General features: G+C 44.8%; 2 protein-coding genes across 11 annotated transcripts in view; one reads left to right on the top strand and one right to left on the bottom strand.

Annotated features, from left to right (window-relative positions):
• The window catches only part of CHRNA5 (cholinergic receptor nicotinic alpha 5 subunit), a 63846-nt gene extending 50449 nt beyond the window's left edge, over window positions 1–13397 (top strand). For 5 of the 8 annotated variants that reach the window (XM_082387007.1, XM_082387015.1, XM_082387014.1 and 2 more), the window contains one exon: window positions 1027–3181. In XM_082387007.1, the coding sequence (XP_082243133.1) occupies window positions 1027–1188 (162 nt within the window). In that variant the 3' untranslated portion in view covers window positions 1189–3181. Of the gene's footprint in view, window positions 1–1026; window positions 3182–9926 lie in introns of those variants that run through there. The other 3 variants (XR_014243140.1, XR_014243141.1, XM_082387016.1) reach the window with 3 other exon arrangements.
• On the bottom strand, window positions 1027–25427 carry CHRNA3 (cholinergic receptor nicotinic alpha 3 subunit). Of its 3 annotated transcripts, XM_082386993.1 has the most exons (7): window positions 25312–25412; window positions 23489–23643; window positions 23331–23375; window positions 22058–22167; window positions 14104–15115; window positions 5556–5572; window positions 1027–1133 (listed from the first exon to the last, which is right to left on the bottom strand). In XM_082386993.1, the coding sequence occupies exons 1-7, from the start codon at window positions 25397–25399 to the stop codon at window positions 1130–1132; spliced, it is 1431 nt and encodes a 476-aa protein (XP_082243119.1). In that variant the 5' UTR covers window positions 25400–25412; the 3' UTR covers window positions 1027–1129. The 3 variants fall into 3 exon arrangements, with proteins under 3 accessions (XP_082243119.1, XP_082243118.1, XP_082243117.1); XM_082386992.1 differs by lacking the exon at window positions 1027–1133 and having other exon boundaries at window positions 3276–5572; window positions 23489–23628; window positions 25312–25427; XM_082386991.1 differs by lacking the exon at window positions 1027–1133 and having other exon boundaries at window positions 3276–5572.
• Between the last annotated feature and the right edge of the window lie 1645 nt (window positions 25428–27072).

The following is a 27072-nucleotide window of genomic DNA, read 5'->3' as shown; positions in this document are numbered from 1 at the left end:
AAGCCCGTGCGCCACAACTACTGAGCCTGTTCTCTAGAGCCCACGAGCCACAACTACTGAGACCACGTGCTGCAACTACTGAAGCCCGCGTGCCTAGAGCCCATGCTCCACAACAAGAGAAGCCACCACAATGAGAAGCCCGTGCACCACAACAAAGAGTAGCCCCCGCTCGCCGCAATTAGAGAAAGCCCGTGCACAGCAACGAAGACACAACACAGCCAAAAATAAATAAATAAATTTTTAAAAATACAGATATTAGATAATGATACGGATTGAGATGGGATTTAATGAATGTCTGCAAAGTGTTGTGCAAAAGGATCCAGGCTCCTTCCAAGAGGGCCAGTAAATGGGGTTTATTTTCAGGGGAAAAACTTATAAGTAGAGAAGCAGTAGGGTGTTTATAATCCTCTAAATTCTGCATTATCCTGAAACGTGGGGCACAGTTCCTGTAGAAGACCCGGTGCTTCATAGAGAACAGGGGCTAGGGAAACTCGTGGTCAAGGAAGTGGCCTGGTGGGAGGGAGCCTATGGTGCTCGGGGCCTGGTCTCAGCCTGCCCTTTCCTTGAGGTCACTCACACCTGCTGAGCCAGCTCCCTGCTTGGGCTGCGAAAACAGGGAGGGAATGAGCTCACCAGAAGCTCTGAACTCATGAGCTTAGGTTAAAATGGTCCCTAGGAAATCCTAGGAAAATAAAGCAGGTGAGGTGAGGAAGATTAACAGCTGTTGAATATATATTATTCTGAACCAACTTTTAATTTGTCATGAAATTAACTTCAGGCTGGATTATCTTAAAAATTAAAATAAGTAAACACTACTGGGCCGAACAAGTAATAAAGATAACTGTATATAGTAAGAATTAAAAAGATGTTTTAAAGTTTATTATAAAGTATCTAAGTACTATAGTTTATTAAAATTCTATCAAAAGAACCCACTTATATTACAAGTCGACGTGTAAATTTACGGATTTTGTGTCTTAATTATTTAATGTGGTTTTTTTGTTTTGTTTTGTTTTGTTTTTGATACAGGTTGTTGAAGATTGGAAATTCATAGCCCAGGTTCTTGATCGGATGTTTCTGTGGACTTTTCTTCTGGTTTCAATTGTTGGATCTCTTGGGCTTTTTGTTCCAGTTATCTATAAATGGGCAAATATAATAGTACCAATTCATATTGGAAACACAAATAAGTGACACTTCCCTAGGGGCTGTAGTAGGAATTTAGTTAAAAGGCACATATCTCTTATGGCGCCTATAAAATTATGAAAATGTAAATTGTGTTTAAAATTTGATGCAAGCTTCAACAGATTAACAGACACTAACATCAGTTTATCGTAATAGATTGCCCATTAGAACATCTACCTGCATGACTGAAGTAATAACTGGCTGAATAACATATGATCTTTTAAAAATAGCAGCACAAAATATTATCTAAACTGTACTAGTAAAAATCTAATGTTTATATCCTGTCAAATAATTCTGCTTTGTAATCAACAGTTAAGTTCATCTTTTGACTGTGCTAGAAAATTCCTGTTGTATTTGAAGACTGATTTCATTTGGTAAAGGTACACATTTTAAAATTCTCTCCTGTATTCATTGGGTAAGAGCTAATCTTAAGTATAATATATTGCTGTACTAAATAAGCTGACTACTTGGTATGATAATGATTGAATGTGATGCTGCTTTTCTATAACCAACATTTTTAAAAAATGAAAAATGGGAATTGGAACTCCTTTAAGGCTTACTTTATTTTGTAGATGCATAAACTGAATAATTATTAACTATTTTTACAGCCTACCTTCCATCGTGAAATCATACAATAGATAACTCGTGTCGACATGCAGTAGCATATCCTTAACATTCATTTCAATCCTTTTGTCCACTTTTTCCCACAATTAATAGAACCACCTTCTATATAAATTCTGGTAGCATCTTTTTATCTTTGATCTTAGAAGTGTCCATGACAACTAAGTGAATCCCATTTTAAGAACACGTCTGTGGATACTACTAAATTGTTCTGTGAGAAAACCATCTTCTAAGATTAAAGGTGGTATTGTAATTATGTATAAGTACATTGTTACATACCTGTGATGTTTCAATTTTATCTCTTTCATTCCAACAATTACAGTACTAGAATATTAGTGTTGCAAGGGCCTTTAGATGTAATCTGGTCTTAGCCTATTACTACTTACTTATTCAATACAGTATCATGTATCACAGGTAGACAAGTTAAAATTTCATCTCTACTGTCATACAGAGTGAAGTAAGTCAGAAAGAGAAAAACAAATGTCGCATATTAACGCATATATGTGGAACCTAGAAAAATGGTACAGATGAACTGGTTTGCAGGGCAGAAATTGAGACACAGATGTAGAGAACAAACGTATGGACACCAAGTGGGGAAAGCAGTGGCAGGTGGGGGTGGTGGTGCGATGATTTGGGCGATTGGGATTGACATGTATACACTGATGTGTATAAAATTGATGACTAATAAGAACCTGCTGTATAAAAAAATAAAATAAAATTCAAAAAAATAAAAAAACAAAAACAGAAAAAAATTTCATCTCTAATGTCCCTGACTCAGCTATGACCAGGAAGAAAATACTGACAGAAACCTTGTATTCGATTTCGAACTCTTAGCTCTTGAGAGAACAGATGCCTTATTTATTTATAGTAAGTAACAGGTCTAAGTTCAACACTCTTTGGAAGGCAGAAGGTATTCTGTCTAATTTGCCTTTTATTTTAGGCAGGTGTTTAATGCTATTTAGTGAGTGAAACTCTCCTCGTTCGATGAGTTTAAATTGCCAGTTGGCTGTCATAGCATGTATATATCCCCGATCCCTCTTATTATATCTCCACTACTATTACTTTAAAATTTTACATGTAGGGCTTCCCTGGTGGCGCAGTGGTTGAGAATCTGCCTGCCAATGCAGGGGACACGGGTTCGAGCCCTGGTCTGGGAAGATCCCACATGCCGCGGAGCGACTAAGCCCGTGAGCCACAATTGCTGAGCCTGCGCGTCTGGAGCCTGTGCTCCGCAGCGGGAGAGGCCACGATAGTGAGAGGCCTGCGCACCGCGATGAAGAGTGGCCCCCACTTGCCGCAACTAGAGAAAGCCCTCACACAGAAGCGAAGACCCAACACAGCCATAAATAAATAAATAAATAAATTAATTAATTAATTAAAAAAAATTTTAGATGTAAATACATTTTATAGAAATCTTCTTTTGGCTTATTGAAACATGAGTCACAGTGGGCTGCAATTTTGTCAGTTTTATTTTTGCATAGGAAAAACATCATAATGACTAATGAGAAGATTAAAATGGTCTCTGTGAATCATCATCTCTTGCCAGTGGTTATTCAGATTCAGAAGTGGAGTATGGGATACTCTCTCCTTAATAATGTGTCTAAAGCAATGGTTCTCAACCAGGGGCAGTTTTGCCCCTGAGGGGATACTTTTGGTCATTACACCTGGCAAGGGATGGGGGTATGTTACTGGCATCTAGTGGGTAGGGACCAGGGTGCTGCTAAAGATCCTACAACATACAGGACAGACCCCCATCCCCCCAACACGGAATTATCTGGCCCACAATGTTACTAGTGCTAGGGTTGAGAAACCCCATTCTAAAGGTTCATTAACAATGACTGTGTGACTAGGCATAATTTCTCATAGTATAATAATTTAGAATTATGCAAGATAAATAATTGAGGCCATCTACAATGAGGGCATGGTCCTTAGACTCTTGAAAAACAGTAAAAAAAAAAAAAAAAGGTGCATGGTAAGAAATGACAGTAGTGAGATCTTACTGAAATAGTATAAACTGCAAGGAGATTGTGAGTTAAATAGGAAAACCATTGGGTAATCTGTTGTGATACTGAACAAAACGATTTTTCGCATTTCTGAACAGTAAGGTTTTTTTTTTAATCCAGTTACATCTCGACCACTAAAAAAAAAACAGTTTTCATATTTAGTCCATTTTTACATGGTCCATAGCACAGCATGCTACTTATCACTGTAGAAGAATTATATTCTGACATTACCTTACCCAAAAGGCTGGTTAAATATTCATTTAGCCATAATTCTCTTGACATTTTTCTTGCATGAATCTTTTTTTTTTTTAAACAAAAGTCAAGACAACTGGATAATAAGTAAACCTTGAAATGTCAAAAGCAAAGCCAGTAGCTTGATGATAGGAAGTGATGATTGGTATGAAGCTCTATTAAGAAAAAGCTTAAATGTAAGACCTAAAACAATAAAACTCTTAGAAGAAAACAGGACAAATGCTTTATGACATTGGATTTGGCAATGATTTCTTGGATATGACACAAAAAGCACAGGTAATGAAAGAAAAAGCAGACAGATTGGACTTCATGAAAATTAAAAAATTTTGTGCATCAAAAGACACTATCGACAGTAAAAAGGCAACCCACAGAATGGGAGAAAATATTTGCAAATCATATATCATCTGATAAAGGATTAATATCTAGAATACATAGCGACCTCCTAAAACTTAACAATAAAAAAAAAAGCACAATTCAAAAATGGACAAAGATCTTGAATAGACATTTCTCCAAAGAAGATATACAAATGGCCAATAAGCACGTGAAAAAATGCTCAAAATCACTAATCATTAGAGAAATGAAATCAAAACTACAATGAGATACTGACTCACAACCAATAGGTTTGCTATTATCAAAAAAACAAAACAACAAGTATGATGAGGATGTGGAGAAACTGGAACCCTTGTGCATTGTTGGTGGGAATATAAAATGGTATAGCCATGGTAGAAAACAGTATGGCAGTTCCTCAAAAAATTAAAAATAGAATTGCCATATGATCGAGCAATTCCACTTCTGGGTATATCCCCAAAGGAACTGAAAGCAAGATATCGGAGAGAGTACACCCATGTTCGTAGCAGCATTATCCACAACAGCTAAAACATGGGAGCAACCCAAGTGTCCATCAACAGATAAATGGATAAGCAAAATGTATATACTTAAAATTGACTATTATTCAGCCTTAAAAAGTAAGGAAGTTCTGCAACATGCTACAACATGGATGAACCTTAGGGACATTCTGTGAAGTGAAATAGGCCAGTCACAAAAAGACAAATACTGTATGATTCCACTTATATGAGGTACTTAGAGTAGTCGAAGTCATAAAGACAAAGTGTAATGATGGTTGCTGGTGGGAGGGGAGAATGGGGAGTTACTGTTTAACTGGTCTATAGTTTTACAAGATGAAGAGTTATAGGGATGGATGGTGGTGATGGTTACACAACAATGTGAATATATTTAATACCACTGAACTGTGCACTTAAACATGGTTAAGATGATAAATTTTATGCTAAGTGTATTTTACCACAACAAAAAATAAAATTAAAAAAACAGTGAGCCCCCTCTCCCCCAACACACATAAGTAACCTCGTAAGTAACACACAGTTTAGTGCTTATGCATCATCCCTGGCCATCAAAGGTTGCAGAAACAATCCTGCTGTCCCTAAAATGCACACCAGAATGAAAACCCACAGAAATATACGATCAATCACCATGGCAACATACTTCCAGTCGTCTTGAATCTGAAAGACAAAAACAAAAATCATGAAAGAGGAAAAAATAAAGCAGGAAGGAAAAGGCAAAGTGAACACCTTTTCAATATTGAATATTTAATAAATGTGTTTCAGTAGAAGAAGCCATTCTGCTTGCCAAAATGCAAGAAACCTTTTTTTTCTAACTGATGTAGTCTGAGGAAATCTACCATTCTCAAGTTTCTCTTTATGCACTAGAGAAACAGGAATAAAATATCTGTCATATTAAATCTGTTTTAAATCAGGAATTTCTTAACATCTATGTAACCCTTTTTTTCCCCCCAAATTGAATTCCAATTTATAAAGTTAGTTAAAACCAGTTACTTGATTTACACCTCTGCAGGAGGATTCTGGGCCTTTGTTAGAATAGCTAATACAATCCAACATAATTCAAGTACTAGCTCTTCTCCAGTTTTAGATACTAATTTCCTTCTAACGTCTGTTTCAAAAATGAAATAAGCACATCAGGGCAAGCCCATCATCACTCTTCCTCTCCCACCACCCCCTCTCCACAATGCCCAACTAGCCAAATATCATCTTCAATTAGAAGGCCAAAGTATCATGGAATTCTATACAGTTACAGAACAGGTTCAAAATCAGAAATAAATTCTGACCATAAAGTAAAAGATGGAAGAAAGAGCAAGACTAATTGTATATAAGACAGCTTCAATTTAGGCTTGAAACAGGAAGGAGAACCGCACATTAATTATACTCCTAGACAACTCAGAAAGGAAACCATAATTGGATTGAGAAAAAGAGAACCCATGAATCAACTGATTTTGAAGAAATAATCACATAATAAAGAGGCAGCATGTGATTTAGTAATTTAATTAAGTGCACTGAAATGGAGCTGGGAGACAAGGATTTTATTTCACCATTATGAGCTTGAGTGAATGTGTCCCCCCCATGACACTGAGAAGTCAGTGGATTAGAGCTATAATGCCCTATTTGCCACTGGTTACTTTATTTGAATTCCTAAGACTTTGGGTGTAAAAGATTCCAATATACAATAGACCCTGTGATTCCTGCCGACCCCCTACTGGCTAAACCTCCTAGGGCCTAGGAGGCAGTGGGGTGGGAAAACCAAGACTTGTTATAATCCCAGCTCTGCTCCTTTCTAGGCGTGAGAATCTGGGTAAATTTTGTGACCTCTCTCAGCCTCAATTTCCTCATTGGTAAATCGGGGATAAGAACAGTACCTACTTCAGAGAGTTGTTATGAGGATTAAATGAAGTATGTGCCTGGCACAGGGTCCTTAATGAATAATACCTACTGATATTAATGCTGATTTTAATAATGACCATTAACCAAGTATAAATCTCCCTCTGAGAGCACTTCACATGGTTTAGCCTGAAGAAAGAGGGGACTTGGGTTTTACACATGAATACAAACAGTGCTGCAAATAGAGCTGGGTGAAACTTAATTTTGTCTAACTAACTCTGAGTCTTTAAGGCACGATACTGGTCATTCTCTGGAAACTTTGGCACTAATGATGCGTGAACAGGTAGATGAGTGTTAGGCAGAATGGTGAACTAGCCCAAGCCCCTGGCTCTGTCTCCCAGCCCAACCCTGGAGATGTCCCAGAAACAAGAGGAGACTGTGCCTTAAAGACTATCAGAAACCTGGGCAGGTGTGGCCTGCTGAGTGTGAGCGTGGGGTTGGAAGAGGAGGGTCTCGGTGGAGGGAAGGACTGGGAAAGGCTTGGTTGTGCTCTTCTCTCCCCCAACCTTTCCAGCCTGCCACTCCCAGCCCAGAGATAAAGGCAGCGCCACTTGTCAGCAAAGTAGGGCCTGGCTGAGGGGAAGAGCAGGGCAGAGAAGGTGCCCACTGACTGGTGGGGCCTGAGGCTTCCCGCCTCGCTCCCCACATCAAAGATGCACAACTGCAGTTGAGTGAAAGGGACGTGAAGGAGATCCTCAGGGACAAGGTCACCTGGAGGGGAGGAAACGCCCCTGAAGGGGGCGTCTAGCCCAGTTTGTGGCCATGTGGGTCCTCTGCCTTGGGAAGCCTGGGTTTGGGCCCCTCAAACACAGTTCGGTAAGGATGGCTGACACCCCCAGAAACGGTGAGTTTACAGGCCCCCAATACACAAACTTAGGTATTTGAAAGAAAATTCATGGAACAGGTAGGTTAAGGATTTAAACTAAACAAGATAGTCTTTTGAGACTATCCAGATAGTCACTGGATAGGAGAGAACATTGGAAACACGAAGTTAGGAACAAGCAGTGTTATAGAAGAATCAAGTGGAAATACAAGTGTGAACAACAGGCAAGTCGCAGTAAAGAACTCAAGAGTATGAATGGCAAGGGTAAATGAATGGCAAGGGTAAATACAGCCCCGGAAAGAAACAGGGAGGAGAGTAAGGACCTCACCTGGGGCAGCGATGTAAAAGAAAAGCTAGGAGATGGAGAAGCTGGGAGCAGAGGTATCCCATCTGTACAACAACAGTTCAGGGAAAGAGAAAAGAAGGGTGAACAGGAGATCTTTACAGAAATAACGTTGACTTCCCCAGAGTTAAAGCGAGATGAAAAACCTTGGAATTAAATGGCTCACAGGAATGCCAAACAGACTAGGAGAGACCCACACCAACAACATTGTGTTTGGTGTCATTTGATTTCTCTACAAACAGAAAATTCTAATAGCTTCTAGATAGATTACTTGCAAAGGAACAACATTCAGATTAACTTAAAACTTTTTCAGAAACGACACTGAGGCAAAAAGGCCATGGAGTGTTATTTAAGTATTTAAGGAAAAGAACTTCAACCCTAGAATTTCCTATCCAGCTAAACTCGCACTTAAAAGGGAGGGCACAATACAGTTTTTTTTAAAATTTTATTTATTTTTGGCTGTGTTGGATCTTCCTTGCTGCATGTGGGCTTTCTCTAGTTGCGGTGAGCGGGGTCTACTCTTCGTTGCGGTGCACGGGCTTCTCATTGCGGTGGCTTCTCTTGTTGCAGAGCACGGGCTCTAGGCGCTTGGGCTCAGTAGTTGTGGCTCGTGGGCTCTGCAGCACAAGCTCAGTAGTTGTGGCGCAAGGGCTTAGTTGCTCCGCAGCGTGTGGGATCTTCCTGGACGAGGGCTCGAACCCATGTCCCCTGCATTGGCAGGCAGATTCTTAACCACTGCGCCACCAGGGAAGCCCCACAATACATTTTTAAGCCTACAGGCCCCAAAAGGTTTATCCATAAACACTCTTGAGAAGGCATGCCAACACAAAGAAATAAATCCAGGAGGACACCATAAGATAGATGTGAGGGGTGACTACAGACTAAAAAAAAAAAAAGGAAGGTCAAAAACCAAAACATACATTCATGAAAAACCAGAACTAAAGCTCTAGTAACACCCAGGTAACCAAAGCAGTGAGGAAGATCAGAGGGGAAGGACAGTGGGGTGGGGGCAAAATACAGATACTTAAAAATGTAAGAGACCGATTGATATGGAAAACAGAACTTGAGCATGGGTTTAAATCAGTTAGGAAGAGCTAGTAGAAGAATAAAAATAAAAACACATGACTTTCAACCAGCAAAAAATATTCAAACTTTCTAGTAAACAGCAAGAACTGAGGCAAAAAAAAAGTAAATGGAAAACATGAAATAAGATGGCCAAAATGTAACCCTAGAAAACAGTAATTACAACACATGTAAATAAATCATTGATCAGAAGTCCGACTCTAGTTGGAATGAATGAACAGATATACATACATATAGATATATAGATGTATCTCTGTATCTATATCTGAACCAAACAAAACAAGTTGTATCAGGGTTATTAGCTCAGAAGATCATGGCTCTGATCTATGCACACCTCCAAGACCTCAATAACTCACACAGTGGAACCAAATGATCAGCCGTCAAAACCGTAAAACGGAGAGTATTAACATGAGACCACAAGCTCCCTAACTAGTTTTCTAACTTGTAACCCACTCCTAGCCCTAACTCTGAATTTAGAGTATTAAACACCTCACAAGTGTGAGCAAGTAGGGGTGACCAACACAAACAACTTGAAAAGAGAACAGCCAAGGCAGGTGACACGATGACACTCCTGTCCCTTTGGGACCTGGCGTGTCCAGGGACAGTCATTCACAGGCTCTCAGCACCCTCAGGAGATGGCTCTGGGAGAACTAAGCCTGTTCATTCCAAGTTCCTAGGAGCCCAGGACAGTTAAAACCAACCAAGTTGGAGCCAGGGAATTAGGAAATTAAAATACCTCTAGAAAACTCTATGTAAACAGCAGCCTGTCCGTCACACAGTAAGAGAGAAAGAAGGCATCCTTCAGACAGCCCGACTCTCCTCAGAGCACTGAGTAGGCATCTTTATTCTAACGCTTGCCACCCTTTCATAAACAGGTTGCAACCCACTGGACGGTGGTCCAGATTTCTGCTTTCTCTGGAAAAACAATGGGACCACATTCACCTGTGGTAACAGAAGACCAGAGGTGAGCAGTGGCTACCCCTTGAGATGAACCATGTGCCTCTAGCTGGCCACATTCAGGCTATTTCACTAATTTACCTTCCTGGCATTTCAGCTATGACTTCCCTTTCAGTAACATTTTTTTTTTTTACTGTCTGCCTCCATCACACGTCTTGTGGAAACTCTAACACTAACTAAAACCCTCGTAAAACTCTAACACCTTGTATGGTTCCTAGTAAATAATTTTTGGAATAAAGGTAGTTTCTAATAGCCTGACAAAGACGATGGGTACTTAGATCTCAATCTTTAGTAAATTATCACTCAAAAGAAGTGATTATTTTAAAAGTGGATAAAGAAAGGGTAGAGAATATCTGCAAAAGTGATTAGCGTTAGACAAATGAGATTCTCTAATCATGTACTTAATGTCCAACAACTGCTTCAGGGACTTCCTGGTGGTCCAGTGGTTAAGACTTCGCCTTCCAATGCAGGGGGTGCGGGTTCGATCCCTGGTCCCGGAGCTAAGATCCCACGTGCCATAGGGCCAAAAAACCAAAACATAAAACAGAAGCAATGTTGTAACAAATTCAATAAAGACTAAAAAAAAAAAACAACCAACTGCTTCAACTGAATTTAAAGGAGGGCCTGACTTTTTGGCTAAATTTCTGGCATCAGTGGGAGGTTTTGCATTGTTACAGTCACAAGACGGGCTCAGAGTTGCTCAGATGGGTGGGGTGAGGACACAGGGCCACTGTTGCTATCTCCCTCCTGTCTCATCTACTTTAATATGCCATTCACAGCTGAATAAAAGAGGCTCCAGACATTCCCTACCAACATTAATTACCTACATACAGTGCATCAGGAGCTGAAATTATCTGGTAATTAGCTCTTTGCTAATAATCAACTTAAAGCAGAACCAGTTAATTTTAAAGCAGAGCTTCTTAAAAAATTATTGAACATGATTCTGGTAACCTTGGGGGTAAGCAGAGTGGGAGCAGCCAAACACATAAGTGTAAAGCTTCCCCATTATTAATACCTATCACTAGTTCTAGCATAAGATTTTTTTTTTTCAATTGAGTAATTATTTATTGAGGATCTGCTTAGTGGGTCAACAGCAAAAAGACACATTGGAAACCAAATTGATACAAGATTTCAGTCATCAAATGCCAATTTCATGAAAGACAGTGTACAAGGGTGGGTATATAATGATGGATAAGACAAATTACCAGCTCTTGAGGATCCCAGTCTGATGAAGATTGGACAAGGAGTCTGGCCTCAAGGTGGGCCTGGCTATGAGAAGAGATGGATCAAGAGCTCTATTCACATTTGGGTTTCTTGGCAGTGGGTGTGGTACACCAGGGATGATAAAGAGGCTACGAAGCAAGTATTTCTGCTGAGACTTTGAAATGTCTAAGTGACAAGTTTGGAATAAGGCTTTAAACACCAGGATACAGCCTACATTTGAGCTAATAATGAATACCTTTAAAAGTTTTAAGCAGAAGAGTCATATTGATTGAGGACATATATTTTGACACCACAAAGTAGCTGATAATGCATTATAATTCTGAGAGTAAAGTACCATTACTCTTGTTTTACGTAAGAGATTAAGAAAGCCTGCCTAAGGTCATATAGCTAAAGAGTGACAAAGCCAGGATTTGAACTCCAGTTCTAAATAAATCCAAACCCAGAGCTTTAAAGCATTATACTGGATTGCCTTCAGCAAAGCTGTGGTCTCAGAATCTCCTGGCAGTCCACCATCTACTTTTTAAATAGATTTAATGCCCTGGAACCAGGCCATTTCAATACTTTAGGCTATTTAAAAACAGAAAACTGTTAACCAGTGGTTCTTTTTCAGCAGTGGCAAGGGAGGGGAAGTGGGCTTAAAAAAGGGTTTTGGGGGAATTCCCTGGTGGTCCAGTGGTTAGGACTCCACACTTCCACTGCAGGGGTCCTGGATTCAATTCCTGGTCAGGGAGATCCCACAAGCCATGTAGCGGCGAGGGCAAAAATAAATGAATAAATTAAAAAAAAAAGTTTTGGAATAAGGAATACATATAATAAAATTCAAAGCACACAACAAAGAGTTTTCCCCAACCACTACTCCCTTACATAAAGGCAACCACTATCAACCATTTGTATATTTTAAGGATTTCCTATAAACATAAACATTTATATATATATACACACACACACACATATATGCTTGTGGTGAATTAAAGATTGCCACAAATAATCTTTTTCCACACTTATGAAACAGTAGTATCAATTTCCCCCTTACCTGCCCTCTGTAAGGGCCCTGTAATTGGCTTTTATTTTTAATTTATTTATTCATTATTTTTAGCTGTGTTGGGTCTTTGTTGCTGCGTGCGGGCTTTCTCTAGTTGCGGCGAGCAGGGGCTTCTCATTGCAGTGGCTTCTCTTGTTGCGGAGCACAGGCTCTAGGCGCTGGACTTCAGTAGTTGCAGCACGTGGGCTCAGTAGTTGTGGCTTGCAGGCTCTAGAGCGCAGGCTCAGTAGTTGTGGCTCACGGGCCCAGTTGCTCCACGGCATGTGGGATCCTCCTGGACCAGGGATCGAACCCGTGTCCCCTGCATTGGCAGGTGGACTCCCAACCACTGCACCACCAGGGAAGTCCGTGTAATTGGATTACTTATCTTGGTGTCACAAAGGGCTGTCAGACATCTGAGGTCCCAGTGGAGGAAGGTTTCTCACTCAGGTAAAGGCATCTGATAACTCCATACAGACTGTCCATCTGCCACTAATTTCCTCTCTTCAGGAGGGCCAAGGATGCCCTACTTTCAAGTCATCCTGGAGCTGCATCTTCCCAAAGTCCACAGCTGGCCCCTCAGCACGTGTCCGGAGCTTGGCTGGGACACTGCAGCCCGGGTAGAGTCCGCAGGGGAAAAAAGCTCTAGCATAAGATTTTTGAAGGAAATAGAAGTTCACCCAATTAAAAAAAGATGGGCAAGAGTGTGAATAGATATTTCACAAAAGAAGATATCCAAATGGCCAATAAGCATATGAAAAAGAGCCCTAATCATTACTCCACAGGGACAAGAAAGGCCACTTCACCCCCGTTTGGCGGCGAGCATGGGCAGCAGCTGGGACTCTCAAACATTGCCAGGGGGTGTGTCAATCGGCTCAACCCTTCGGAAACCTGACAGTGTCCACTAAAGTGAAAAACACACCTCTCCAATGATCCAGCAATTCCACCCCTAGGAATGTAGCCAGGAGAAACGAGTGTATATATTCACCAAAAGATATGTATAAATTTATAGCAGCTTTATTCATATCGCCTCCAAACTGGAAATAACCAAATGTCCAACAACTGTAGAATGAATAAACAGAAGGTGGTGTTGTCATACTGTAGAATCTTACGAACCAATAATAAACCAAAAGGATAAACCTCAGACATCTTTGTACACTTTGCTGAATGAAAGAAGTCAGATATGAAAGTTTATACTATGCGATTCCACTTATATGAAGTTCAAGAATAGGTAAAATTAATTAACATAAAAGAGGTCGGGATCAGTGGTTACTGAGGAGGGAGGGAGGAGGTTACTGACTGGGGAGGGGCACAAGGGAACTGTCTGGGGCACTGGAAATGTTCTGTATCTTTACCTAGATCATGTTTACATGGGTGTACACATAATGTAAAAATTCACTGAGATGTAGACTTAAGAGGTGTGTACTTTATGTAAATTACTCTTAAAGGGGAGTAGGGAGACACAATTAGTAAAGTTTAAAATGTCAGCTCAGCACATCAATACTAATTGGAGATCATCTGGCCTCATGCCCTCTTCCAGCCTACCTCCTAATCCACTCACTCAGCATCAGGTGTTCCAATGGCCCAAACTGCTGGCAGCCCAGCAGCTAAATGCAGGGCACCACATACTCACAACCTTTATCATCCCATTTTACAGATGAAAAGACAGGCTCACAGAGGTGAGGCGGTGTATCCAAGGATAAATAACTGGTAAATGAGGAGCTGGTCTGAACACAAGCCACTGATGCCAGTCTAATTCCTTAACCCCACCCTAAGCCTTGCCCACAAGGAACCAATAAAATGTTTGTTGAATGAATGAATGACCAATGTAATAACAGACCTATCCTTACCTCTTTGGCTTCATTTTGTGCTTTCATATTTTCAGCAATATACTTGACACTTTGGATAGCTTCTTTGATTTCCGGTGACAGAGCAGAGAGGGAGAGCATGGCATTGACAGATTCAGAACTGGAACTTCTCGTAAGATTGGCACTGAAATTTGGGATTTTTACCATGCGGTGGTGGCAGTAGTCACACAGCCCGTCCTGGCAGGGGTAGCCTTCTTTGCAGCTCTTGGACTCTATGTGGCTGAAGCAATTCAGGTTTGAGAGCTCAGCGCTATTGAAGGGTCTTGGCCTCTGAGTGTTACCCTCGTTGCTTGCCGGCCTGGTCATGAACATGACCCTGGGAAGAAAGTTCAAGAATATGGTCTTCACCCACATGGGCATCGTGTGCGTGGTGGGGGTCCTGTAGTGCACGTTGAGCACGAAGACGGTGATGACGATGGACAAGGTTACAAAAATCATGGTGAACAGGAGGTACTCGCCGATCAGGGGAATCACCAGAGAGGTGGACGGGATGGTCTCAGTGATCACCAGGAGAAACACAGTCAAGGAGAGGAGGACTGAGATGCAGAGGGTCACCTTCTCGCCACAGTCGGAGGGCAGGTAGAAGACAAGAACAGTCAGGAAGGAGATGAGCAGGCAGGGGATGATGAGGTTGATGGTGTAGAACAGGGGCAGGCGCCGGATGTACAGTGAGTACGTGATGTCCGGGTAGATCTCCTCGCAGCAGTTGTACTTGATGTCATGTTTGTAGCCGGGGGCTTTGATGATGGCCCACTCGCCACTCTCCCAGTAGTCCTTGAGGTTCATGGAGGAGCCGATCAGGACCAGGTCGATTTTTGCCTTGTCGTAGGACCAGGAACCAAACTTCATGGTGCAGTTCTGGTAATCGAATGGGAAGTAGGTCACATCGATTTTGCACGAGCTCTTAAAGATGGCCGGGGGGATCCAAGTCACTTCCCCCGTGTACTTGAGTAAAGCTTTGGTCTTGTCGTCCACCTGGAAGTCCCCAACAGCACTGCGGAGACAAAGAGGAGGTGTGCGGTACACAGGTCATCACCACGTGGTCACCTAGTCCAGCTTCTCACGCCGCCAGCAGGTGAATGGCAAGTCACGATTTGTAAAACTGCAGAATATGAGCTCAAAGTGCTGTAAAAGGTCTCGCAGTTCACCATCCCATTTACCAAAGGGGATACTGAGGCCCAGGACCCCCCAGCCCCCAACAATCTGACACGCTCATCACCCCCCACCCTGGGGCGTGTCATGGTTTCATTCCACACCATACAACTCCCAACTTGATATTTATGGAGACACTCCCAAATGCCAGAGATTTTTTTTCTCCTTTAATTGAAGAAATAAAAGAAATTAATGAAAGTGGTCAGCAGGAGGCAGGTGTTTAGGTGACCTTCGGGGATATTTGCCACTTGCTGTCCTTATGGTTTGGCCCTGGTAATGCCTCCTCATTCTGTCTGCATTGGGAGCCCAAAGTGTGTACACACATGGATGTCAAACCAGACCGTGGACCTGGAAGGGGCTGCAGAGACCACCGTAGGAGCCCACTGCCATTAAACTGAGCCTGTTAGATGGGTCTATTACCAGGCCCTATCTCTGGACCCTGGTTCTACCGTTCACCAAACTCCCCAGTCCTCCCTGCACTGTTTTAGAATGAATAATCATGTTTTCTGATTCCTTGTCTTTCAAACCCAGCGTGACAGGTTCCTTTGCCTTCTGTGTCCCTATCCTTCCCCATTTTCTCCCCATGTTCCTTCTCCCTTCTGTTTAGCTATGTGCACCCTTTCTATGCAGAGATATACATTATTCCTAGAATTGGCTTGTTGGCATTTATCAGCTGGTTTGTGCAGTGGAAGATTTGCTGACGACCAGCTCAACACGCTGTCCAGTCTCGCATCTGAGCGTGAAGCCAGCCGGTCCTCATGACAATGGCCTTGCCCAATGAAAGCTTTTGACATTTCCGTGGGTCAGCCCTGTTGATTTCTTAGAGTTCTGCATTTGAAGGCATGTATGTCCTTCTAAAGGGAGCAACCACTATACCCATTTGCCTGAAGAGCTGAGAAAAAAAAAAAAAAAAAAAGACCTGAACATTTAGGGATATCCTGTCTGGTTGTTACTGGATAGCACTGTGTGAAGACAGGAGGGGGTGTGTCCGGGGCCTGTCTCCTTGCTGGTCTCTGGCCCTCCCACCCTCATGTGTGTCTGTCGAGCAGGACAGTCATTACACGTGAAGACTTGATGTCAAATCCACTACCCGCCTTTACTCCAGCCGGCTGGGTTGTCCCAAAGGTGCCCTGCTGTGTTTATATGTTCTTAGCCCCACTTTATCCTACTCTGCCCTCAATTCCCCACAAGATGATTCCCAGCTCCAGGAGGAAAGGAGGGGTATGAGAAGTGGGGAGGGGGTGGGGACCCTCACAGCCCCAAGTGGACTTGACCATGTTGGGCACCAAGGAGTCCTGGGAGGCTGGCCTACACTACGCAGAGGGCCGAGAGGACCCCTGGGAAGGCAGAGGCCTCCAGAACAACTTTCCTTAGGGCATCCTGGAGCAACAAAATGGACCTTCAGAGCCCAGGGACTAGTCCAGGGCAAAGTATGGCCCACTGGCCTGCCCCCTATTTCTGTACATAAATTTTTATTGGCGCACACAGCCATACCCATTCGTGGTCTATTGTCTGCAGCTACTTTTAAGCTACAAGGGCAGGACTGAGTAGCTGCGACAGAGACTCTTAAGGCCCACAAAGCCTAAAATACTTAACTCCCTGGCCCTTCACAGAAAAGCTTAATGATCCCTGCTTTAGTTTGATCCCCTCATTTTACTGACAAGGAAACTGAAGGTCAGAGAGCAGGACTCGCTTGCTCAGGGTCACAGAGAGTTTGTGGCAGAGCCTTGACCAGTCGGAACTTGAGTCCTCAAGTCTGTGTGTCCAGAAGGCCAAACACTGGAGATCAGCTTACCTTGGTTGCTGGTGCACACGTCTGCTATTTTCCAGGGCTCCTGGTCACTGTGGCAGCTGCCTACAGACCCCCGCAGCTGTGTCTGCCCATACCAGGAGGCCTGCTTGCTGACGGTGTCAGCGGCCTAGCTCTGCCACCAGGAGACCGAAGATGAAGACCTCGCTGGGTACCAGGGTCTGGCAGAGCCCCAGCCACAGAGAGTGTGCTCGGTAAGTACTAGCTGACTGAACGGATGACCAAAAAAATAAATGAAGCTCTCACCCCACTGGCTGCCCAAGAGATGGCTGGCAGCAAGGGTCAGCAGAGGGGGGAAAGGTCTCACTCAGCCAGTGTGTTGCTGAACCATGTGAGTTGATTAAAAAAAGAAAAGGCGGGCTTCCCTGGTGGCGCAGTGGTTGAGAGTCTGCCTGCCGGTGCAGGGGTCACGGGTTCGAGCCCTGGTCTGGGAGGATCCCACATGCCGCGGAGCAACTAGGCCCGTGAGCCACAATTACTGAGCTTGTGCGTCTGGAGCCTGTGCTCCGCAACAGGAGAGGCCGCGATAGTGAGAGGCCCGCGCACCGCGATGAAGAGTGGCCCTCACTTGCCACAACTAGAGAAAGCCCTCACACAGAAACGAAGACCCAACACAGCCATAAATAAATAAATAAATAAATAAAATAAAGGTTAAAAAAAAAAAAAAAGAAAAGGCAGGGTGGGTGCAAATGATTAGTTGAGGTATCACTTTAATAGAAGGAAAGAGTAAGAACTGAAGTGGGGCGAGGGTGGTGAGTGGTATGAGAAAGATCACGATGGCATCCGTTTCTTTAACCTTTCCAAACTTCCTCAGAAAAACAGGGCAACAAGATAGCAAAAGAAAAATCCCACTGCCCACGTGGTCAACAAAGTTAGGTTACGTGGAACTCCAAGAACCTCAGGTGTGAGAGAGTGGGGTCGAACCACCACCACCAGCGGGACCTGCGTGGGATTCGGGTGGGGTTAGCTGCTGTGGAGGAGGCTGAGGGAAGAGGAAGGGGAGTTCTCCTGTCCCGAGAGCCCCAGACGGAAATCACCAAGAGGTATCTGCCCCTGAAAAAAGAGGACCCCACTCTGCACTGCGTCCTCAGCAAGGGGAACGGTGAAACAGAGAGGGGGCCACTGGTTCCAGTTTGCGGGAGAGGACAAAAAGATGGGGAGCCACCAAGGTCTGCAGAGGAGGCTGGGCTGGGCTCGATCTCAGAAATACCTCCCACCCCAACTGCCTTCCAGAAGGACAGAGACCCACCCAGAAAAAAAGCTGCATAGGGTAGGCTCCAAATTGAACAGCATGGGAAACTGAGGGTAAGAAAAAGAAGATGGTTGCGAAACTAGAGAAGCGGGTGTCTAGAAGTGGCAGCTCTCAGACTGTGGAGGTGGCTACACAGAGTATTTAAATGCTTCAAGGGAACCACTTGAGGAGGGAACTCCCAAGCAGGTGACACAAGAGACCCACCCTTACCCACTCCCATCCCCTCTGGGAACCTGTCCTAAAAGTACAGCAAAGGCCATCTATTTAAACAAGAGCAACAGAAAAGGATTAGACTGAACCCCATATTAACATATTGTAAGAAAACTATGAAAAGTAACTGAATAACAATTACAAGCAGACAAGCGTACACCGCAAAAATATAACCTCAGAGCAGATGAAACTGATAATCCGACATTACAAATTAAGCTAACAGAAAGAACGATCTTTAGAAACTTTGAAAGAGCAGCATAAATTAGAAATAGAAAAGTTAAGAATCTGGGTAAGCAACAGGAAGATGAATAAAGAACTGACAGAACTTAGGAAAGAACGGGAAAAAAGAAATTTTAAAAATCATTTTAGAAATAAAGACTAAACTAAAACGTTAACAACAAGCAGACACCATGGAAAGTATCGTGATGAAAATAAAAAACAGAAAGGAGAAAAAAAATTATTTTAAATCAGAGACGAAGAAAAAGAATTTGAGAGAAAATAATATGGAGAGAATATAGGTAAAGCAGTTCAAATATATGTGAAAATGGAGTTCCTGGAGAGAGAAAGCAATAGAATAGATCTTAAAAACTCTAATTCACAAAAAATTTACTGGAATAAAAGAAGGCTTATTATGTATATGGTACAGAGTAAAACAACTAGATTTTAAAGATAAAGGATAAAATATCTTTGGGTTACCCAAGAAAAAGAACAACCCCCTTGTAAACAAGCTGACTATGCATCCCAATTCGTCCAGGACAGTCCTGGTTTACATCTGTAGTCCTGGCGCACTTATTAATAGAGTCCCTTTTCTCTCCCCAAAGTCACCAGATTTTACAAGAAAAAAAGAAAATTAGATTGGCGATTGTTTTTGACAGCAACATTTCATACCAGAACGTGAGTCAGCATTTTTAAGATTTTCATGGAAGGAAAATATGAGCCAAGGATTTTATATCAGCAAGATGACCTAAAAGTATTACCTAAAAAGGCTACAATGAGTTATGAACTTGTAAGAACTTAGGGTATATTGTGTCCACGAACAGTTTCTGAGGATTCTACTAGAGAACGAACTTCAAAGAACAAAATCATGGCAGGAGAAACTGGCATAAGGAGGTAAAAAGTGTTTCTAGTGTGTTGAAATGAAAAGAAACTCTCACCAGAGGTTTAGAGAAACTGAAGTTTTGGTTAGGAGAGAGGAATTGAAGGATATTCTCTAAATCTTATTTTCAGCTTCAGATTCCAAGGAAATTCCTTATGATATTTGCTCCTCTCCGTATCTGATTTGAAGCTTTTCACTATGTCTCTCAGTATTGTTAAAAGCACACATCCCTAAAGTACCCCAGCTGTTCACCGAAGACTGCCAGCAAGAAAACAGCTATGAAATTCAAATCATAAGATTAAGATCTGTGCCCACTTTCTTAATTCTAGCTTAGCAAAAATTCTCACCACCCTGCTCAGCTCCTTAAGAACCTTTGGACCAGGAGATTTCTAGGATGGCTCACATTCTGCAAACCAGTTAATTTATCTCCTGTCCCAGTTCTTTAAGGACCAATTTACAAGCTGCATGAAAGAAACATATATATGAATGCTGTCTTTTCTTGGGAAAGCAGTAAACAAAACACGGACCTCTAAGAGTTTTATACTGTCTGGCCTTCTATTTAGGTCTTTAATCCATTCTGAGTTTATTTTTGTGAATGGTGTTGGGGAGTGTTCTAATTTCATTCTTTTACATGTAGCTGTCCAGTTTTCCCAGCACCACTTGTTGAAGAGGCTGTCTTTCCTCCATTGTATATTCTTGCCTCCTTTATCAAAGATAAGGTGACCATATGTGCGTGGGTTTATCTCTGGGCTTTCTATCCTGTTCCATTGATCTATATTTCTGTTTTTGTGCCAGTACCATACTGTCTTCATTACTGTAGCTTAAACCATAATTCAAAAAGAGTCATGTACCACAATGTTCATTGCAGCTCTATTTACAATAGCCAGGACATGGAAGCAACCTAAGTGTCCAGCGACAGATGAATGGATAAAGAAGATGTGGCACATATATACAATGGAATATTACTCAGCCATAAAAAGAAATGAAACTGAGTTATTTGTAGTGAGGTGGATAGACCTAGAGTCTGTCATACAGAGTGAAGTAAGTCAGAAAGAGAAAAACAAATACCGTATGCTAACACATATATATGGAATCTAAAAAAAAAATGGCTATGAAGAACCTAGGGGCAGGACGGGAATAAAGACGCAGACCTACTAGAGAATGGACTTGAGGACATGGGGAGAGGGAAGGGTAAGCTGGGACAAAGTGAGAGAGTGGCATGGACATATATACACTACCAAATGTAAAATCGATGGCTAGTGGGAAACAGCCGCATAGCACAGGGAGATCAGCTCAGTGCTTTGTGACCACCTAGAGGGGTGGCATAGGGAGGATGGGAGGGAGGGAGACGCAAGAGGGAAGAGATATGGGGATATATGTATATGTATAGCTGATTCACTTTGTTATAAAGTGGAAACTAACACACCATTGTAAAGCAATTATACTCCAATAAAGATGTTAAAAAAATTTAAAAAATAAAAACACGGACCATCTTTGGAGTGGTTAAAGAACCCTTTTCTTTTAACCCATGACTAGAAAGTGGGATTCAGCCAAAAACGTAGCTTCTCTAGTCCCAATACGAACAGTAAAACATATTGATTTGTACTAATACGGCATACAAACCTAAACACAGAATGCTTTAAAATCAGATTAGACTAATTCTATAGGAAGTGTTTTGCTGAAAAATGCTCAGTGGTTTTTTAAGACATTAGAACTCCAGAGATAAAGCACAGTTACAAAATTGAAGTCTGTCAATACCTGGAGAACAAACTAGTACATACTGTAAAATATCAATTAAAATTATGTTTGTCTAATAACAGAGGTTAAATGTGGAAGGTGTCAGGTTTGTATTGGCTTAGGAAAGAGAGGCAGGTTTTGGAGGTGCCACAATGGGCAGATTCAGATAGGCAGAGGAAGAACCTTTGAAAGAGAGAAAAAGGCGCAGCTTCCTGCAGCTGGTGGGCAGATGCGCATGTGCAGCGTGAGGCAGGGGCAGGGAGCATTCGTCGGGTGAGTAAAAGAATGAAGCTTTCCTGTGGTCTAGCCATGGGGCGCGGCTACAGCCTGACTTACAGGGAAGATCAGGTCCTGCCTTGGTGACAGAAGCCCACCCCCATGTATTTCCTTCCCTGCCCTTCCTCCGGTCTGTAATTGCATATTTGGATACTGTAACTCATTCCTGTCTTCCCTGGTGTGTCTGATAAACTCCTAGAGGCAAGGGGGAGGGTATCTATCTTGTGCCACAGTATCTCTAGGACCTGGCATATAGTAGATCAATAAATACCTGTGGAATGAACCAAATGAATGGAGCTCTCTTGGAAAAGGTCCCAGGAAGACAAGGCTGTAAAGCACAGCAGGCCAAGGACCCAGGTCCAGGCTGACAGCCCTGAGAGGTGGGGGCCACCCAGCACCTTACTTGTTATACAGCACAATGTCTGGCTTCCAGATCTTCTGTGCAGGGACACGCATGAACTCCGCTCCATTGTAGTCGGAGGGGTCCCACTTCAGCTTGTAGTCATTCCAGATCTGGGGGGAGAAGGCAAGGAGGGAGAGGGAGGCAGTGGAAGGACAAGCACGGTTTTACTTCTTTTGACACCACTCATCTTGGTGACCTCCCCACCTCGGCTGCACGTCAGAGCCGCCTCTGCAATGCAGACCACACTGGCCCATTCCTCATGTGGGTGCTAGTGGGGGGACAGCACTGGGCTGGGTGTGCAGGCTGCCTCCTAGCTGCCCCCATGAGTGGGGCAAGCCCAGCCCCCATCAATCAATCAGGACCACTAGGGCTTTCTCCAGTCATTTCCAGTGCCAGGGCCAGGTCCCTGCCTTAAGCTCCTGCTGTTTACATTCCTGAAATGGCTTGGACATGCCATTAAGCCCCAATAACGGCACTAATGACACACAGAACCCTCTTCCACCTCTGGGTTGGGCAGGGTTGGCCTCTGAAGGGTCTGGGGAAAGAGCCATGATCCCACCAGGACCCAGGAAGTGTTTGGGTGCAGAGGCTGGGAGATGTGAGTCCTGAGCACCTGAGGGGACAGAGGTGAGGCTGTGGCTGGAGGGAACGTGTGCCATAGGGTGCTGAGTGGGCACCGTGCCCATCTGGCTTGCCAGACTCCTAGGAAGGAAGGCCACTTCCTCCTAGGAAGTGGCCAGTTGGCTGAGCTGGTGGAAGGATCACCCTTAGGCCAGTGAGTTATCTGTCCATGTCTGCACAAAGCCTCCCTGGGGAGAACATGTGGAAGCCCATTTCTTTGGTCCCAATCTGAACAGGAAAATCCAGAACCCCGGCTCCCACCCTCCCAACAACAGCCGTATCCACGGCATACGATTCTGACTTAAGGATGAGTTTTTAGCAAGAGGAAGGGGAAGAGGTGCCTCAGGCGCCACCCTAGAGTCAGGGCCAGGGCTCCAGGCCCGGGTCAGCCCCATTTTGTCTGAGCATGGAGGTCTCTCTTTACAGGACGCAGTCTATCGTCTGTGACTTGAGGGGCTGGGCCCTGCAGTCCTTCCACAGGGGTGTAGAGCAGTGCATATGACCCCAAGTCCAGGTAGAGACAGACCAGCCAGTCAGTGGACCTCAGTCTGGGTCCACAGGAGTGAAGTAGGGGTTTTGGCCCTTGGTTCACAGACAGCAAATAAAGCAGTCACCACCAGGGGGCAGCTGTGCCCAGGGTCTGGTCACTTACTTGCTTGAGCCACAGGTTGGTCTCCATGATCTGGTTTACTTCATCCTAGAAGGAGAGATTAAAGTAGATGGTGAATTACAAAAACAAGGCTGGTTCTGGGAAAGGCTATTCCAGAAGCTCCATACCCCACGGCCACGGCTTGTGGCTCTGGCACTCACCACCTTCACCAGCTGAGACATGGACACTTCAAACTGGATGATGACTGGGTCAGACACGTTGGCCACTGGCCGGATGATCTCATTGTAATCTTCGAACAACCGCTCAAACAGACGATGCTCGGCGTCGGAGGCTCTGGCCACTGAGGGAAGTAGCCCTGTCAGATCCTGGGGAAGTCACTTTTCCCCTCACCAGGGACACCATCCACCTACAGCTTCCTCTCCATCTGCTGAGGGTACTCTCTGGAACGCCAGACTTTCAGACTAGTCCTGCTCCTTGAAGTTAAAGACTAGGAAACTGAGGCCCAAGAGAGAAGGGATTCCATCAGGTCACACACATTCGTTGAGAAGCATAATGGTTACAAGCCTGGGCTCTGAATTTGGATAGATCTGGTGCAAATCCTGACAGACTACTTGTTAGCTGTGTGAGCTTAGGCAAGTGGCTTAACCTCTCTAAACCTCATTTCCTTCATCTGTGAAAGATTATAAATGTATCCACCTCTTAGGGTTGTTATGAGTTACGTGCTTAGCTCCATGCAGGCATGTGGTAAGAGCTCAAGAACCATCCTCACCGTCTTTGTTACTGCACGGCAGCAGTGTGATACAAATGCAATCTGCCTGCGTACAGCCACAGTGGAGAGATGACCAGTCCATTCCCAGGGCAGGAGTACCGCAGGGCCGGAGGGAGACTACAACCTAGGACTGGGGCTTTCCTTCTTCCCACCCAGGACCCTGTAGGGGTTTGGCCACCAAACATCTTAGAAGCGGGTGCCTACGTGGCTCCCATGATCTCAGAGTGCGACCCACGGTTCCTGCTGATGTTGTCTTCTCATCCTGATCAAAGACCCTTCCCTCTCTGAAACCTTGGGGACCCTCTTTGTTTATAAGCCACACTCCAGGCATCTTGAGTCAGCTGTCTGTTGCTTCTCACAGATCTGGGGAAAATCGGGGGAGGGGATGAAGGGAATCCTTTAAGTCCAACCCAACTTCTCCAGGGATTTTGACTGTCCCCTTACCCCCCACCCCAAATTAAAGAAGGGGCCACATTCAGGAGCTCCGTGGGGAGTGTTCAGCGCTCTGAGTAGTGGGGGCCTCAGCACCGGCGGGGCAGGAACAGCGCTCTGAGTGCACGGTCACAACGTGGTCTCCCAACAGACTTACCGGCCCAGCTGCAGGGACCGCCTGCAGCCCTGCCAAATCCCTCGTACCTTGGTATCTACCACCGCTCCCAGGACACTCAGAAGCCTTTCTGTCAGGGCCGGCTTCTCCCTAACAGGCTCCTCTTAGAGACCGGGCAGAAGGCGAAGGCGGGGAGGTACCAGGAGTGCGGAGAGGCGCGGACAAGGAGGAGAGGCTGGCGCCCCTTAACGACTCCCCTCTGCCCCAGGTGGCCTTGATCAAATCTTGAGCCTTCTCTGGCCTCAGCTTCCCCATCTATTCGTAAAACGAGGAGGTGGGCGGGATGCAGACAGTGGAACCCGCGGCCTGGGCGCGTCAGTTCATCACCCGGTGCGCCAAGCAGGACGATGGGCATGGCCGAGACTCGAATCTGTAACCCTGGGCTGTGGAAGGAAGGGCCCCAGTGCGGGCCCTCCCCGCGCCTCCCGGGGGCGCACAAATGACTCTCAAGGATGGGGCAGCCGAGGGGGAAACACGCACCCCCCACCTAACTCGCCGCCGGGCCGGAGCCAGTCCACGCGGGTTTCGGGTCCCCAGCCACGGGCGCCCTTCTCCCCACCTCGCGCTGCGCTCCGGGCCGCCTCCCCTTCGGACCCCGCTCGGGCGGGGCGCCCGTCCCTCCAGTCCCCCTTGCCCCGCGCCCGTACCTGGCAGCAGCAGCAGCAGCAGCAACGGCGACGGCGCCCAGGGCGGCAAGAGCTTCGCGACGCGGACTCCGCGCGGCTGGGCGCCCATGGCTGGTCTGCCCTCTGGCAGAGGCTCCGCGCGGACCGGGCGGGCGGCGTGGGGCGGAGGGCAGGCCGAGCAGAGCCGGACGGTCGGGAGCCGGCGGGACAGTTGCGGAGACAGACTCGCCTGGCCGGGCTCCAGGCGCTGCCCGCCCACTCGGAACGGAACCGGGGCGCAGCGCGCGGAGCGCCGGCTGCTCCAGCCCCACCCACAATCCCGAGCGCAGCCCCGCCCGCCGCCGTGGGGTTTCCGAGCCTCTGCTGGGGAGAGAGGTGCGCTCGCGTCCGAGAGCAGGAATGTGCTGGCCCTCTAGTGCGCTGTGCTGGGCGGTCTCATCCCTCCCTCTGCGGTCGGTGCAGCCCACGGACGGCTCCGCGCCTGGCCAATCCGAGCAGGTACTGGCAAACCACGGGAAAGAATAGGGGTCGAATCTCTGTTCCTGGCTTCCCGGGTGAGTGCGAGTCTCCCCTTTCCCCGGGCTTGGGGACCACCGGGCTAGACGGACGGTCGCCGGCCTGCCTGAAAGGTTCTAACGCATCCTTAAGATGAGGACTCAAGATTTTGACACTATTAAGTAATTGTTAAATATTTTAGGAGTGATAATGGTATTTGTGTTTTTAAGAGTCCTTAGGGTTACCATGAGGGGGAGGGTTGGAGTCAGTTGAAACAATATCGGCCATTGAGTTGGTAATTGATGAGGCTAGATGAGAAACACCTGGAGGTTTGTTATCCTAGTCTACTGTCGAATATGTTGCAATGTCTCGATAAAAAGTAAAACAAAAGAAAGAAATAACAAAATTAAAAATAAGTCTTGGAGATGGAGCCATCAGAGGAAGCACTGCCCTTCCTGGCCCCTGGACCCTGCAGAGCCTCCTCTGCCCACCGGCCCATCTGCACCCTGGGTGCACCAGGATGGTTCTGTGATGGAGCAGACCACCTTGGGGCCCCTTGGTCTCTCGGACCACCCACCAGGAGTGGGGTGGGGTACCTGCAGGCTTCCTTGGAGTTCCTCTATCACAGGACAGGTCAGTCACCGTTATTACTTCCAGAATGGGTCACCTACCCACATTAAAACCAAACAAAAGGAGACATTTTGCAGGATTCAGAAAATGTTTGTAAGAATTGGGGCTTACTGTCAGGCCCCCATTTAGAGAATTTTCATTCTCCTGACAAGAAGCCCTTTATCTGGAAGAATATTGCAAATCACATATCCAACCAAGGACTTGTATCCAGAACATATAAAGAACCCTCAAAACTCACAAGGAAGAATAGGGATCTTACTGGGGTGATGTCAAGTGTTCTAAAACTGGGTTATAGTGATAAACTTACTAAACTCATTGAACTGTACACTTAAAATGCGTGAGTTTTATGATATGTAAATTATACCTAGTTATTTTTAAGATCTCAGCAGTAAGAAAACTAAAACCCAGTTTTAAAAATGAGCAGAAGAGTTAAACAGACACTTGACCAAAAAAGGCCAAAAGCTCACGAAAAGATGTCCATTTGCTCCTAGTGTTGCAGCAAAAATAGAAATGAGACTTCTGTTTTCTGATAAACAAGGAAAATAAGGCAACAATGAACAGGCTGGGGAAACAACATAAACAGGCCTGAAAGAGTTAAGCAATCGTGGTTATTCTTTAGCTGTTACTTCTAACAAACACTTGTAGCTAGACTTGTCC

Source organism: Balaenoptera borealis, assembly GCF_965194805.1.
Source record: "Balaenoptera borealis genome assembly, chromosome: 3".
Classification (NCBI taxonomy): domain Eukaryota; kingdom Metazoa; phylum Chordata; class Mammalia; order Artiodactyla; family Balaenopteridae; genus Balaenoptera; species Balaenoptera borealis.
The sequence above is the reverse complement of the archived record's forward strand: the minus strand, read 5'-3'. Positions and strand labels throughout refer to the sequence as shown.